Source organism: Heteronotia binoei, chromosome 1 (genome assembly GCF_032191835.1).
Source record: "Heteronotia binoei isolate CCM8104 ecotype False Entrance Well chromosome 1, APGP_CSIRO_Hbin_v1, whole genome shotgun sequence".
NCBI classification, from domain to species: Eukaryota; Metazoa; Chordata; class Lepidosauria; order Squamata; family Gekkonidae; genus Heteronotia; species Heteronotia binoei.
The window spans coordinates 262,183,148-262,196,313 of NC_083223.1; the positions used below are offsets into that span (position 1 = coordinate 262,183,148).

The following is a 13,166-nucleotide window of genomic DNA, read 5'->3' on the forward strand; positions in this document are numbered from 1 at the left end:
TTCTGGGTACCCTTGTCCTGAGCGGGGCATGTTTTCTCTTTCTCTCCATCTCTCTTCCCATTGTAGTTCCCGGGCTGGTCCATGAGGCTCGACGGCGCCATCATCATTGCCACGTCAAATGACGACGCCCTTGGCGTGTACACCTGCACCCCGTACAACAGCTACGGCACTGCTGGCCCATCTCCGCCAACTCGCGTCCTCCTCAAGGTCAGTCCAGGAGAGAGCCATGTAGGGGAGTGGGGTGGAGTAGGGTGCTGTCCTGCAACTCTCTGTGCTGAGAACTGGAATTAGGTTATAATGGGGTGGAGCAATACCAGGTTTCCTCTGAGTTGCTCTTTTTATTTAAAGACAGGCTTGGCCCTTAAACTGTCCATCATTTCTTGAACCCTCCACTGACAAGGATTGCTGTGGCCTCCTTTTGAGAGCCAGTTTGGTATAGTGGTTAAGTGTGCGGACTCTTATCTGGGAGAACCGGGTTTGATTCCCCACTCCTCCACTTGCAGCTGCTGGAATGGTCTTGCGTCAGCCATAGCTCTTGTAGGAATCCTTGAAAGGGCAGTTGCTGTGAGAGTCCTCTCAGCCCCACGCACCTCAAGGTGTCTGTTGTGGGGGGAGAAGATATAGGAGATTAGGTTCAGAGAGATTCAGAGAGAAGGAAAGGAAGGAAAAGGAAAGGCCCCCTGTGCAAGCACCAGTCATTTCCGACTCTGGGGTGACGTTGCTTTCACAACGTTTTCACGGCAGGCTTTTTATGGGTGGTTTTACCGACTTCGGAAGGATGGAAGGCTGAGTCAACCTCGAGCCGGCTACCTGAAAACCCAGCTTCCGCCGGGGATCGAACTCAGGTCGTGAGCAGAGCTTAGGACTGCAGTACTGCAGCTTTAACACTCTGCGCCACGGGGCTCTTCTCAGAGAGAAGGGCAGGGCATAAATTTGCAGTCGTCGTCGTCTTCTTTTATTTTGACTAAGCCCAGGGAAGGGAGGCTACCTAATAATGGGGTGGGCTTTTGACCACACACAGTTGAAGCTATCGCATACCAAGTCTGTCAAGGTCAGTATTGCCTGCTAAGGCCATCAGGAGCTCCCCAGGTTCTTGGGTCAAGGTTTTCCAGCACACCTGCCATGAGCTCTTAGAACTCTAGAGTGGGAAGGGACCTCCAGGGTCATCAAGTCCAACCCCCTGCACAACGCAAGTAATTCACAAATACCTCCCCCATACACATTCATCCATGGTGACCCCTGCTCCATGCCCAGAAGATTTATTTCTTTATCATATTTATTTATATCCTGCCCTCCCCTATCAGGCTCAGGGCAGCTGATGGCAAGAAAACCTCCAGGTTCCCTGCCCAAACTGGCCTGGAGAAAAATTGTTTTCTGTCCCCCGAAGTGGTGGTCAGCATTTTTGGGGGGGTGTAAGAAAAGGGCCACAAGAGCGAAGCCCTGATGCAACCTTTGCTGCCTTCCTTCCCACGATCTGCCTAAGTCCACAGACTCGGCATTGCTGTCTAGCCTCTGTTTTAAAAAACCCCAAAGAAGGAGGGCCCACCGCCTCCCGAGGAAGCCTGTTCCTCTTCCTCATAAGTGGAGATGCTGGGAATTGAACCTGTGGCCTTCTGCGTGCCAAACAAAGACTCTACCGCTGAGCCATGGGCTCGGTTAGTGGTGGGATTAACTGCTTCTTTCTGTGTCTATTATGAATGCTGATAACCCACCACACACACCTGTGGCACAAATTGTGTTTTCAACCCAGGATCCTCCTGTGTTCACCCAACACCCCAAAGACGAGTATTTCCAGGAAGTGGGCCGCGAGTTGCTCATACCTTGTGCTGCCCGTGGTGACCCCCGGCCCGTCATCTCTTGGACAAAGGTGAGGCATCTGGGAAGGGTTCCTTGCTTTGGACGAAGACCTCCCCTTGAGCCGAATAGACATGTGGGATCCAAGCCATTAAAACGAATGCCTGTATTAAAGGGGAGTCCTGGTCAGAGCCAGATTTGAGTCCCAGGGACTCCTTAGCTTTCCAGAGCATAAGCTTTCGAGAGTCTCTAAGCATATACCCTGAAAATCTTGTTGGACTTAAAGGTACTGCTGGACTCGAATCTTGCTCTTTTACCTCACAGAAGGGTTGCCAGGTCCAACTCAGGAAATATCTGGGGACTTTGGGGGTGGAGCCAGGAGCAAGGGTGTGACAAGTATGACTGAACTCCAAAGGGAGTTCTGGCCATCACATTTAAAGGGACTGTGCTCCTTTTAAATGCCTTTCTTCCATTGGAAATAATGGAGGATGGGGGCACCTTCTTTAGGGGCTCATAGAAGTGGACCCCCTGGTCCGATCTTTTTGAAATTTGAGGGGGGGGGCGTGTTTTGAGGAGAGGCACCAGATGCTATGCTGAAAATTTGGTGCTTCTACCTCAAAAAAACAGCCCCCCCTCAGAGCCTCAGATACACACAGATTGATTCGCCATTATATCCTAATCAAACAGCCAGTCAAGTCTCCAATGGCAAAAGCCCCACCCCCCCCCGCTTCATAGGGAATAATGGAGTGCCCAGCAGACATTTTTCTCCCCCCACAACCCACTTTCTGATAACTGAAGTGATATGAGGGCCCCCAAGCCAGGGGATCGCCTGTCCCCAACTGGGGATTGGCAGTCCTACCTCACAGGGTTGGTGTTAGAAGGAAAGCAGAATGATGTTGGAAACCACTTTGGGGTTCCCACTGAGAAGCAAAGGAAAGTATAAATATCTGACTAAATAAGGCTCCATGTTTACAGGCAGCATACCCCCGATGCTGGGAACAATGAAGGAGGATAATAGGGTGTTGGATCGGATCAGGTGCCTGCCCAGTGTTCTTAGAAAGTAGACAGGGTCGGGTGGGGGTAGGGCTTTTGCCACTGGAGATTTGATTGGCTGCGCAGATTTTTTTAAAATGCCGCTTTGGCGGCAGCTGCTACCACCGTTCAAGTCGTCGTGTGGCAGAAGGTAAGCTGTGGCAGCCATTTTGTAGCTGGCTCCATTTTGGCAACCATTTTGCGGAGGCCATGTGGTGTCAGTATCCACCTTCTTATGTGAGAATTCCCAAAGGGCCCATGCAAATGGTTGGGGACCCCTGGATTAAACAGATGTACGTCTGACCCAGCAGTATTTGATTCTTTCTACTGTGTGTGCCACCGCTGTGTTTTCCTCCTCCAGATGGGCAGCAGAGGGCTCGCCAACGCCCAGGTGGATCGGAACAGCACCCTAATCCTTCGCCCCCTGACCAAGGAGCAGCATGGCATGTGGGAGTGCGCCGCCAATAACGGCGTGGCCCGTGTCAGTGCCGCAACCGCTGTCTACGTCTTGGGTACGTGCTTCCTTCAGAGTGCACTGTGGTTAACTGAACGACGTGGAAGCACACTGAAATGCCTTTGGGAATAGAAGAGACCATGAGGCTGGTGGCCCATGAACTAGACTGAGAGGACGGTGGATGGGTGTTACCATTCAGGGAACTGCTTTCCATACGTCTCTTGCTACTTAGCACAGATACCATATGCTAATAGGTTATGCGCCTGTAGTTGGCGGGACATGGAAAGCCTTGAACGTGTTTTTCTGCACTGCACTTACTATCTTGATATATGCTCCATCATGGCTTTTTTTGTAGCAGGAACTAGGACATAAGAGAAGCCATGTTGGATCAGGACTATGACCCATCCAGTCCAACACTCTGTGTCACAGAAGAACATAAGAGAAGCCCTGTTGGATCAGGCCAATGACCCATCCAGTCCAACACTCTGTGTCACAGAAGAACATAAGAGAAGCCCTGTTGGATCAGGCCAATGGCCCATCCAGTCCAACACTCTGTGTCACACAGTGGCAAAAAAATTTATATATACACACACACTGTGGCTAATAGCCACTGATGGACCTCTGCTCCATATTTTTATCTAAACCCCTCTTGAAGGTGGCTATGCTTGTGGCCGCCACCACCTTCTGTGGCAGTGAATTCCACATGTTAATCACCCTTTGGGTGAAGAAGTACTTCCTTTTATCCGTTTTAACCTGTCTGCTCAGCAATTTCATCGAATGCCCACAAACTCCTTTGCATATTAGGCCACACATCCTTGCAGGGCTTACTGTAAGCTCTTGGAGGATTGGCTACCTCACGGGTCTGTGGCCCAATAGGCAAAGGCATTCCTGCTACAAAAAAAAGCCCTGTGGTCCATACTTATTGAACCTTTGTTGAGAGAGCAAGTAGGGAAATCTGATGAATGCAAAACCCTTTTTCTGTTACCTCCTCGGAATCAAGTGGTGAATCAAACTGTGGCTAAAGTCGTGTACCTTGCATCTGTGAGGCAAGTAAGGTATTAATAGACGGGGCCATGACTGTTTGAATTGTCCCTTCTTCTTGTTCAGTTATTAATATGGTTGCTATGCCAATAAAGGTTGTTGTCGTTAGCACAGCTTTGTTCTTTTCCAGGTTATGTCGCAGTGAAGCGTTCTGTGTCACTTCTGACTGAGGGCGGCCCTATGAATTAATGACACCCCCCCCCACAAATGTCCCGCAGTTGATAGCCTCGCTTGGACCTTGGAAACCGAGGGCCGTGGCTTCTTTGACTGCATCCAGGGCTTTCTTTGTAGCAGGAACTTCTTTGCATATTAGGCCACACAACCCTGATGTAGCCAATCCTCTAAGAGATTACAAGGCCTACTGCAAGCTCCAGGGGGATTGGCTACATCGAGAGGGGTGTGGCCTAATATGCAAAGGAGTTCCTGCTACCAAAAAAAAAAGCCCTGACTGCATCGATCCATGTCCTGCCGGGTCTCCTTCTTCTCCTGTCACCTTCTACTTTTACTAACATTCCTGTCATTTTTTTCAATGACTCTTGTCTTCTCATAATGTGACCAAACTACAACAGCCACAGATTAGTCATTTTCATTTCTAGGGAGAGTTCAGGCATGATTTGATCTAAAACCCACTGATCTGCCTTTTTGCCGTATCTGTAAAAACTCTCCCCCAACACCGCATTTCAAATGCATTTTCTTTCTTTTCCTTGCGTCGGCAGGCACCAGTCCTCACGGGGTGGCCAACGTCTCTGTGCTTCCGCTCCAGCAGGCCGTCAACATCACCTGGGAGCCTGGCTTCGACGGGGGCTACTTCCAGAGGTTCAGCATCTGGTACACGCCGCTGTGAGTCCTCACTGGTTTTGCCCGCGTGATTTTTTCCCACTCTGTTCTCCTTTTGCCCTGAGGCGGATATACAGGAGTTCCTGAACATCTCCTCACCTTCTGTTTGAAACAGCTTTTTTTTAGTCCACGGCAGGTGGCAACTACAGCTTCACCCTCTCTGTGTCCTCCCACAGGTTGAAACGCCTCAACCGCCCTCACCACGACTGGGTCTCGCTGCCGGTCCCTGCTGGAGCCTCCCATCACCTGGTGGAGAACCTCCAAGCTGACACTGGCTACCAGTTCAGCGTTTTGGCCCAGAACAAGCTGGGCAGCGGTCCCTTCAGTGAGATCATCGCCGCAGTGCCGCTAGGTGAGAGATGCTCCCGTTCCCTGCATGCAATGTTGGGGATGTGCTTTTTAAAAAAAAAAAAATGTCCAGGGCTTTTTTTGAGCAGGAACCCGCAGGAACACAGTTCCAGCTGGCTTGGTGTCAGGGGGTGTGGCCTAATATGCAAATGAGTTCTCGCAGGGCTTTTTCTACAATAGAAGCTCCCACAACAAAAACCTAGATTTTCCTTCCATAGAATCATAGAGTTGGGAGGGACCTCCAGGTCCAACCCCCTGACCGGTGCAGGAAATTCACAAATACCTCTCCCTTAATTCACAGGATCTGCATTGCTGTCAGATGGCCATCCAGCCTCTGTTTAAGTATTTTAAACAGAAATGGAACGTTGCCTAAATGGAGGGGTTGCCAGCCTCCAGGTGAAACGCCGTCAAAAATTCTTTTCATTTAACGACTTCTATGTCAACAAATGATAGACTCTTTAATAGAAAACGCAGTTCAAAGTAACGTTACACAGAACCATTACCGTCGGCTCCGTGTGATGTTGCTTTGAATCAGTTCTCTATTAAGGAGTATATAACTTGCTTACATAGAGTTTGTTAAATGAAAAGAATCCTTGGTGGTGTTCCTCAATGATAACAGTTGCTTTGGTTAACCTTTGGAGAATGCTTGGCCCCCCCTTGCCCAACCCTCTCCCCCACTGCGGAATTCTGTCTGCAGCACCCGCCGAACTCTGCAGGCACTGGGAAGGGAGGTGCTGACTCAGTTTCGTTCTTGGCTTTAAGGCAGGGGTGGCCGACGGTAGCACTCCAGATGGCTTTTTTTTTGCCTACAACTCCCATCAGCCCCAGCCAGCATGGCCAATGGCTGGGGCTGATGGGAGTTGTAGGCAAAAAGCATCTGGAGAGCTACCATTGGCCACCCCTGCTTTAAGGGTTTGGAGGAGTTCCCCCGGCCCCTTAAAGCCAAGAAAGAATGGCACTTCCCGTCCACAACGCCCAGCAAACTTGGCGAGCGCTGGGGAGGAGACGTGATGAGTGCCTGGCATGTGCCTTGTGCGTGCAAAAATAAAAATTGGTGGTTGGGGGTGGGTGCACAGAAACCTCAGGTGGCAGGAACACATGCCGGGCCTGGCGCCAGAGCGGGTGATCTCCCGATACCACCTGGATGCTGGCAACCCTCTGGCCTCGGTCAGTCTCTCACATGCTCTTTTCTGCTTCCCAGGTTTCTCCACAGACACTGTGGCCCCCGACCTCCCGACCCCCACCTTGCGGATCTTCCTCTCCCCACCCCAGTCCCTGATGGCGAATGAGACCACACGGGGCGTCCTGCTCCTTTGGGACCCCCCGCTGCAGGACGCGGTGGCCCTGACTGGCTATGCCTTGCAACTGCGGCAGGAGCAGGGTGGGTGGGAGGTCCTGGATGGATCCATCCCCAGCTCTCAGAGGCAGCTCCTGGTGCCCGGACTCATCAAGGTAGGTTCGGAGGGGTGCAGGGAGCCTGCTCTGCAAGGGTGGCAGTTAGAACTGTAGCCGGATCTTGCCGGAGTTGGGGGTGTAGATAGGTGCTCCAGGACCGGGTTTGATTCCCCACTCCTCCACTTGCACCTGCTGGAATGGCCTTGGGTCAGCCGTAGCTCTGGCAGAGGTTGTCCTTGAAAGGGCAGTTTCTGTCAGAGCTCTCTCAGCCCCACCCACCTCACAGGGTGTCTGTTGTGGGGGAGGAAGGTAAAGGAGATTGTGAGCTGATCTGAGACTCTTTGGAGTGGAGGGCAGGATATAAATCCAATATCTTCTTCTTCTCCTTCTTCAGTAGGGGTCACTTCGGTAGGGTTTGTTTAGGGGTGGGACAGAAGCAGGGTTGGCTGCTCCGGGTTGAAATTTTGGAGGTGGTGTCTGAGGAAGGTGGGGTTTGGGGAGGGGCTTCAGTGGGGTATAACGCCATAGAGTCCACCTTCCAATGTGACTGTTTTCTCCCAGTGAACTGATCTCTGTAGAACTGATCTCTGTAGCCAGTTTGATGTGAGGGCCAGTTTGGTGTAATGGTTAAGTGCACAGACTCTCATATGGGAGAACCGGGTTTGATTCCCCACTCATCCACTTGCAGCTGCTGGAATGGCCTTGGGTCAGCCATAGCTCTCATAGGAGTTGTCCTTGAAAGGGCAGCTGCTGTGAGAGCTCTCTCAGCCCCACCCACCTCACAGGGTGTCTGTTGTGGGGGGGAAGGTAAAGGAGATTGTGACTGCTCTGAGACTCTGAGATTCAAAGTATAGGGCGGGATATAAATCCAATTTCTTCTTCTTCCCTGTTGCCTGGAGATCAAGTATAATCCCAAGAGATCTCTATCCACCACGGTAAGAGCCAGTGTGGTTAAGAGTGGAGAACCAGGGTTGATTTCCCCACTCTTCCTCCACATGGAGCCAGCTGGGTGACCTTGAATCAGTCACAGTTCTCTCAGAGCTCTCTCAGCCCCACCTACCTCACAGGGGGTTTGTTGAGGGGAGAGCAAAGGACGGCAATTGTAAGCCATTCTGAGACTCCCGAGTGAAAGGTGGGATATAAATCCAACTCTTTTTCTTCACCGGGAGGTTGGGAACCTTATGCATACATTTTTTTTGTGACTTAAGAAAATCAGATTTTTAGTCTAAGTGGCAAAGCCTGTGTGTGTGATCTTAGAAGACAGGGAATGTGAGTCGGGAGCTTTAGTGTAACCCTTTGGTGCCCTAAAATGATGCAAAATAGCCCCCCCTTCTTTATGAGATGGTTAAGGAAGAGGCATGCCCACCATGTGACCTCCTTCTCCATAGTGACATCCACTTAGGGATTCACAGTTCTGCGTCTGCTTTCTCCTCCCCCTCTACAACACAGGACGCCTTCTATGAGTTCCGCTTAGTGGCCTTCTCTGGCAGCTACATGAGTGGTCCTAGCAATACGGTCAACGTTTCCACAGCAGGTAAGACACACGAGGGTGTGGGAGGGTGGAGTTCCAGAATCCCAGGAACTGGCTTGAGAATCCCAGGATCGTGCGTGTCCTCCGAAGCTTTTGCAAGCTCCGTGGTTGAATTTTTGTTTTAAAAAACTGTGTAAACAGCATGCTCTGTGCACAGAAGGGGACCTTTGTTAGTCTGTTACAGAAAAGAGAAACAAGCGTTTTGTGGAGACACTTGTGTGCAAAACGCCTCAAGTCGCAGCTGACTTATGGCGACGCCGTAGGGGTCACAAGGCAAGAGGCAAACAGAGGTGGTTGGCCATTGCCCGCCCCTGCCTCCTGACTCTTGGTATTCCAAGGGGGTCTCCCATCCCAACACTAGCCAGGGCCGATCCTGAAGTGAAGTAAAATAAATATATAAAATAGAGCATATGCCTTCGTGGACTAAAGCTCCTTTGTCACATGCATGTTATTGTATCAGACCCGCTAGATGCATCTAACAAAGCTGGCTGTTTGTGTTAAAACATCATCCTTTTAGTCTTAAAGGATTTCAGACGGACTGCCTGGCTCTTGGTCGAACATGCAGCAAACAAATAAAATGAGTATCTGCCCTAGGCAGTTTACAGTTCCATGCAGTGCGCCAGCCCTGTGCATATTCTCTTGGATCTCCATCTCCGCCCCCTCTCCCTCCGGCCTTAGGCCAGCATTCTACCTAGGCAGGGTGTGGCTTGATCTGCTGCATCTGTTATATCAGAGGGGAGTCCTAGAACCCTAGAGTTGGAAGGGACGCCCAGGGTCATCTAGTCCAACCCCTGCGCAATGCAGGAAACTCACAAATCCCTCGCCCTACACGCCTTCAGTGACACCTGCTCTGGGCCCAGAAGATGGCCAAAAAACAAAACAAAACGAAGATCCCTGCCCAAACTGGTTTGGAGAAAAACTGCTACCTGACCCCAATCAGCATTTTCCCGGGTGTGTTAGAAAGGGCCATGAGAACCAAGCCCTGATGCAACCCTTCCTGCCCTCCTTCTCACGGTCTGCCTAATTCACAGGATCAGCATTGCTGTCAGATGGCCATCGAGCCTCTGCTTAAAAACCTCCAAAGAAGGAGAGCCCCCCACCTCCCGAGGAAGCCTCTTCCACTGAGGATCTGCTCTGTCAACAGAAAGGACCATGGTCTTTACATTTTGCCTGTGGACTTCCTAGAAGCACCTGGCCGGCCATTTTGGGATGCAGGACCATTGTTCTGCTCCAGGACGGCTCTGGGTCTTGCAACGCCACGAGGCTTTCCCCTGCCCTGCCCTTGCACGCTAACGGGAATTTTCTCCTCCCCCTCAGGCATGGAGGTGTACCCTTCCCGCACCCAGCTCCATGACCTCCTCCCCCAGCCCGTCCTGGCCGGCATCATCGGCGGCGTCTGCTTCCTCGGCACGGCTGTCGTCTTCAGCACCTTGGCGGCGTGCATCATGAATCGCCGGCGAGCAGCCCGTCTCCGTAAACGCCGGCAGGGTAAGGCGGGGCAGAGGGAGCCAGGGCACGATAGTGCCCGGATTGGGGAGTGGGAGGGGTTGTGAGTCAACCCCTGCCGATTGCTGATTGGCTGGGTTGGGTGGAAGGGTAGAGAGCTTTTGCTTCATGGGGCAAGAGGGATTCTGGGTGGGGGGCGGGGAGAAGAGGCAGAGCCCTTCTGGAATCTCAGCCTTACCATTTCCAGTTCCACCCTTCAGAAAGCAGGAACTCCGGTCAACTTTGGCTCGTTTCAGGCTGCAGAAATCAACTGTTTCAGTTCCTTGGTTCCATTTTCCTCCACGGGAGCCTTAAGCTGAGCATCTGTTGTATTCTGGCACGATCACAGAATATGGTGTCTGGTGCAGAATTCAGTTCTCTGGAACCCCTCATTTCTGCTTCTATTGTAGCAGGAGCTCCTTTGCATATTAGGCCACACACTCCTGATGTAGCCAGTCCTCCTGGAGCTTACAGGGAACTGCTTTTCATACGTCTCTTGCTACTTAGCACAGATACCACATGCTAATAGGTTATGCGCCTGTAGTCGGCGGGACGTGGAAAGCCTTGAATGTGTTTTTTTGCACTGCACTTGCCATCTTGATATACGTGCCAACGGGGCTTTTTTTGTAGCAGGAACTCCTTTGCATATTAGGCCACACATCCTTGATGTTGCCAATCCTCCAAGAGCTTACAGGGCCTACTGTAAGCTCGAGGAGGATTGGCTACATCAGGGAGGTGTGGCCTAATATGCAAAGGCGCTCCTTCTAGAATTCCACCCTTGTAGCCAATCCTCCAAGAGCTTGCAGGACTCTTCGTACAGGGCCTCCTGTAAGCTCCAGGAGGATTGGCTACATCAGGGGGGGTGTGGCCTAATATGCAAAGGAGTTCCAAAAAAAAAGCCCTGCATAAATGAATGTCCATCTGTTGGGATAGTAAACATATGCTGATGCGGGTAATCTCCAGGGTAAAGAATGTGACTCTCGGGGAGGGAAAACGGTTTGGCACATTCTGACCTGATTTCAGTGCATTCTCTTCGAAAACACATCTGCGTCTTGCAACTATAAAAGGAGCAAGCGGGAAATAACAGTCGCAGCGGGCTGGGAGGGATCCAGCAGACAATCAGTCCAGGTCCCCAGACGCCCGAGGCTCTCATACGGCAGGCAGCTTCTTCTGGCTTCTCTTTCCGCAGGCGAACCGCAAAATTCACAGAAGGAGAAAGGCGCCTATTCCAGCTTGCTGCTCTGCCTCCATTTGAGGTTTATATGCCTAGAAGGTGTTCCCTGCTGAGCCTTGAGGAGTTTGGTGTAGTGGTGAAGTGTGCGGACTCTTATCTGGGAGAACCGGGTTTGATTCCCCACTCCTCCACTTGCACCTGCTGGAATGGCCTTGGGTCTGCCATAGTTATCACAGAGGTTGTCCTTGAAAGGGCAGCTGCTGTGAGAGCCCTCTCCAGCCCCACCCACCTCACAGGGTGTCTGTTGTGGGGGAGGAAGGGAAAGGAGATTGTGAGCCGCTCTGAGACTCTTTGGAGTGGAGAGCGGGATATAAATCCAGTATCTTCATCTACCTCACAGGGTGTCTGTTGTGGGGGAGGAAGGGAAAGGAGATTGTGAGCCGCTCTGACACTCTTCGGAGTGGGGGGCGGGATATAAATCCAATATCTTCATCTACCTCACAGGGTGTCTGTTGTGGGGGAGGAAGGTAAAGGAGATTGTGAGCCGCTCTGAGACTCTTCGGAGTGGAGGGCGGGATATAAATCCAATATCTTCATCTACCTCACAGGGTGTCTGTTGTGGGGGAGGAAGGGAAAGGAGATTGTGAGCCGCTCTGAGACTCTTCGGAGTGGAGGGCGGGATATAAATCCAGTATCTTCATCTACCTCACAGGGTGTCTGTTGTGGGGGAGGAAGGGAAAGGAGATTGTGAGCCGCTCTGACACTCTTCGGAGTGGGGGGCGGGATATAAATCCAATATCTTCATCTACCTCACAGGGTGTCTGTTGTGGGGGAGGAAGGTAAAGGAGATTGTGAGCCGCTCTGAGACTCTTCGGAGTGGAGGGCGGGATATAAATCCAATATCTTCATCTACCTCACAGGGTGTCTGTTGTGGGGGAGGAAGGTAAAGGAGATTGTGAGCCGCTCTGAGACTCTTCGGAGTGGAGGGCGGGATATAAATCCAATATCTTCATCTACCTCACAGGGTGTCTGTTGTGGGGGAGGAAGGTAAAGGAGACTGTGAGCCGCTCTGAGACTCTTCGGAGTGTAGGGCGGGATATAAATCCAATATCTTCTTCTTGCCCACGGTTCGGTGGTTAAGAGCATCTGCCCCGGCAGTGTTCCCTCTAAGCTGCAGAGTCCTATGAGCAAAAATTTTACTTTGCGAGCTACTAGTATAAAAGTTGGGAGCGACTGCATAAACGAGTGTGCTTTGGGGTCAGCCTTCCTGAGATAAGACAGAAATGTGTGAGCTGGAGGCTAAAAACCTGTGAGCTGGCTCACGCTAACTCAGCTTAGAGGGAACACTTCATGCTGCGCAGAAGTGCCCAGGTTCAATCCCCAGCATCTCCAGTCGAAAGGAGCAGGTAGTAGGTGATGGGAAGGACCTCTGCCTGAGACCCTGGAGAGCAGCTGCCAGTCTGAGTAGACAAGACTGGCCTTGATGGACCAAGGGTCTGGTTCAGTATAAGATGGCTTCTGGCGTCCAAGGGTCTGTCTAAGTAGAAGACAGCTTCATGGGCATTCACATATTTGCATGCCAGAGGTCTCAGGATCAACCTCCAATTAAAAGGACCAGGCAGGAGGTGACGTGACAGACGTCTGCCTGAGACCCTGGAGAGCAGCTGCCAGTCTGAGTAGACAAGATTGACCTTGATGGACCAACGGTGTCTGATTCAGTAGAAGGCAGAAAAACTTCTCTACAGGGAGAGTTGACCAACAGTGGAGTCAGCTACCTAGGGAGGAGGGAGCTCCCCTTCACTGGCAATCTTTAAGCAGCAGCTGGACAAACATTTGTCAGGGATGCTCCAGGCTGATCCTGCATGAGCAGGGGGTTGGACTAGATGGCCTCTGGGGCCCCTTCCAACTCTGTGACTCGATGATTCTGCGTCCGTTCACATGTGGCCATTGTCTCCTTAGTTAAGCGGTTGGAAATCCAAGTGCTTCAGAACAAAAAGAAAACCTGGATTCTCCAATCTGCATCCGTTATGGAAGCTTGCCTTTGTGGTCTGGTTGTCTCCGAAATTCAGATTCTC

General features: G+C 51.4%; 1 protein-coding gene across 2 annotated transcripts in view; it reads left to right on the forward strand.

The window, feature by feature from the left end:
• Positions 1 to 13,166, forward strand: part of IGSF9 (immunoglobulin superfamily member 9) — a 123,897-nt gene that overhangs the window by 98,602 nt on the left and 12,129 nt on the right. For both annotated transcript variants that reach the window (XM_060254971.1, XM_060254979.1), the window contains 8 exons: positions 67 to 207; positions 1,751 to 1,867; positions 3,188 to 3,338; positions 5,038 to 5,161; positions 5,335 to 5,510; positions 6,708 to 6,958; positions 8,351 to 8,435; positions 9,750 to 9,920. In XM_060254971.1, coding sequence (XP_060110954.1) covers positions 67 to 207; positions 1,751 to 1,867; positions 3,188 to 3,338; positions 5,038 to 5,161; positions 5,335 to 5,510; positions 6,708 to 6,958; positions 8,351 to 8,435; positions 9,750 to 9,920 — 1,216 coding nt within the window. The remainder of the gene's footprint in view (positions 1 to 66; positions 208 to 1,750; positions 1,868 to 3,187; positions 3,339 to 5,037; positions 5,162 to 5,334; positions 5,511 to 6,707; positions 6,959 to 8,350; positions 8,436 to 9,749; positions 9,921 to 13,166) is intronic.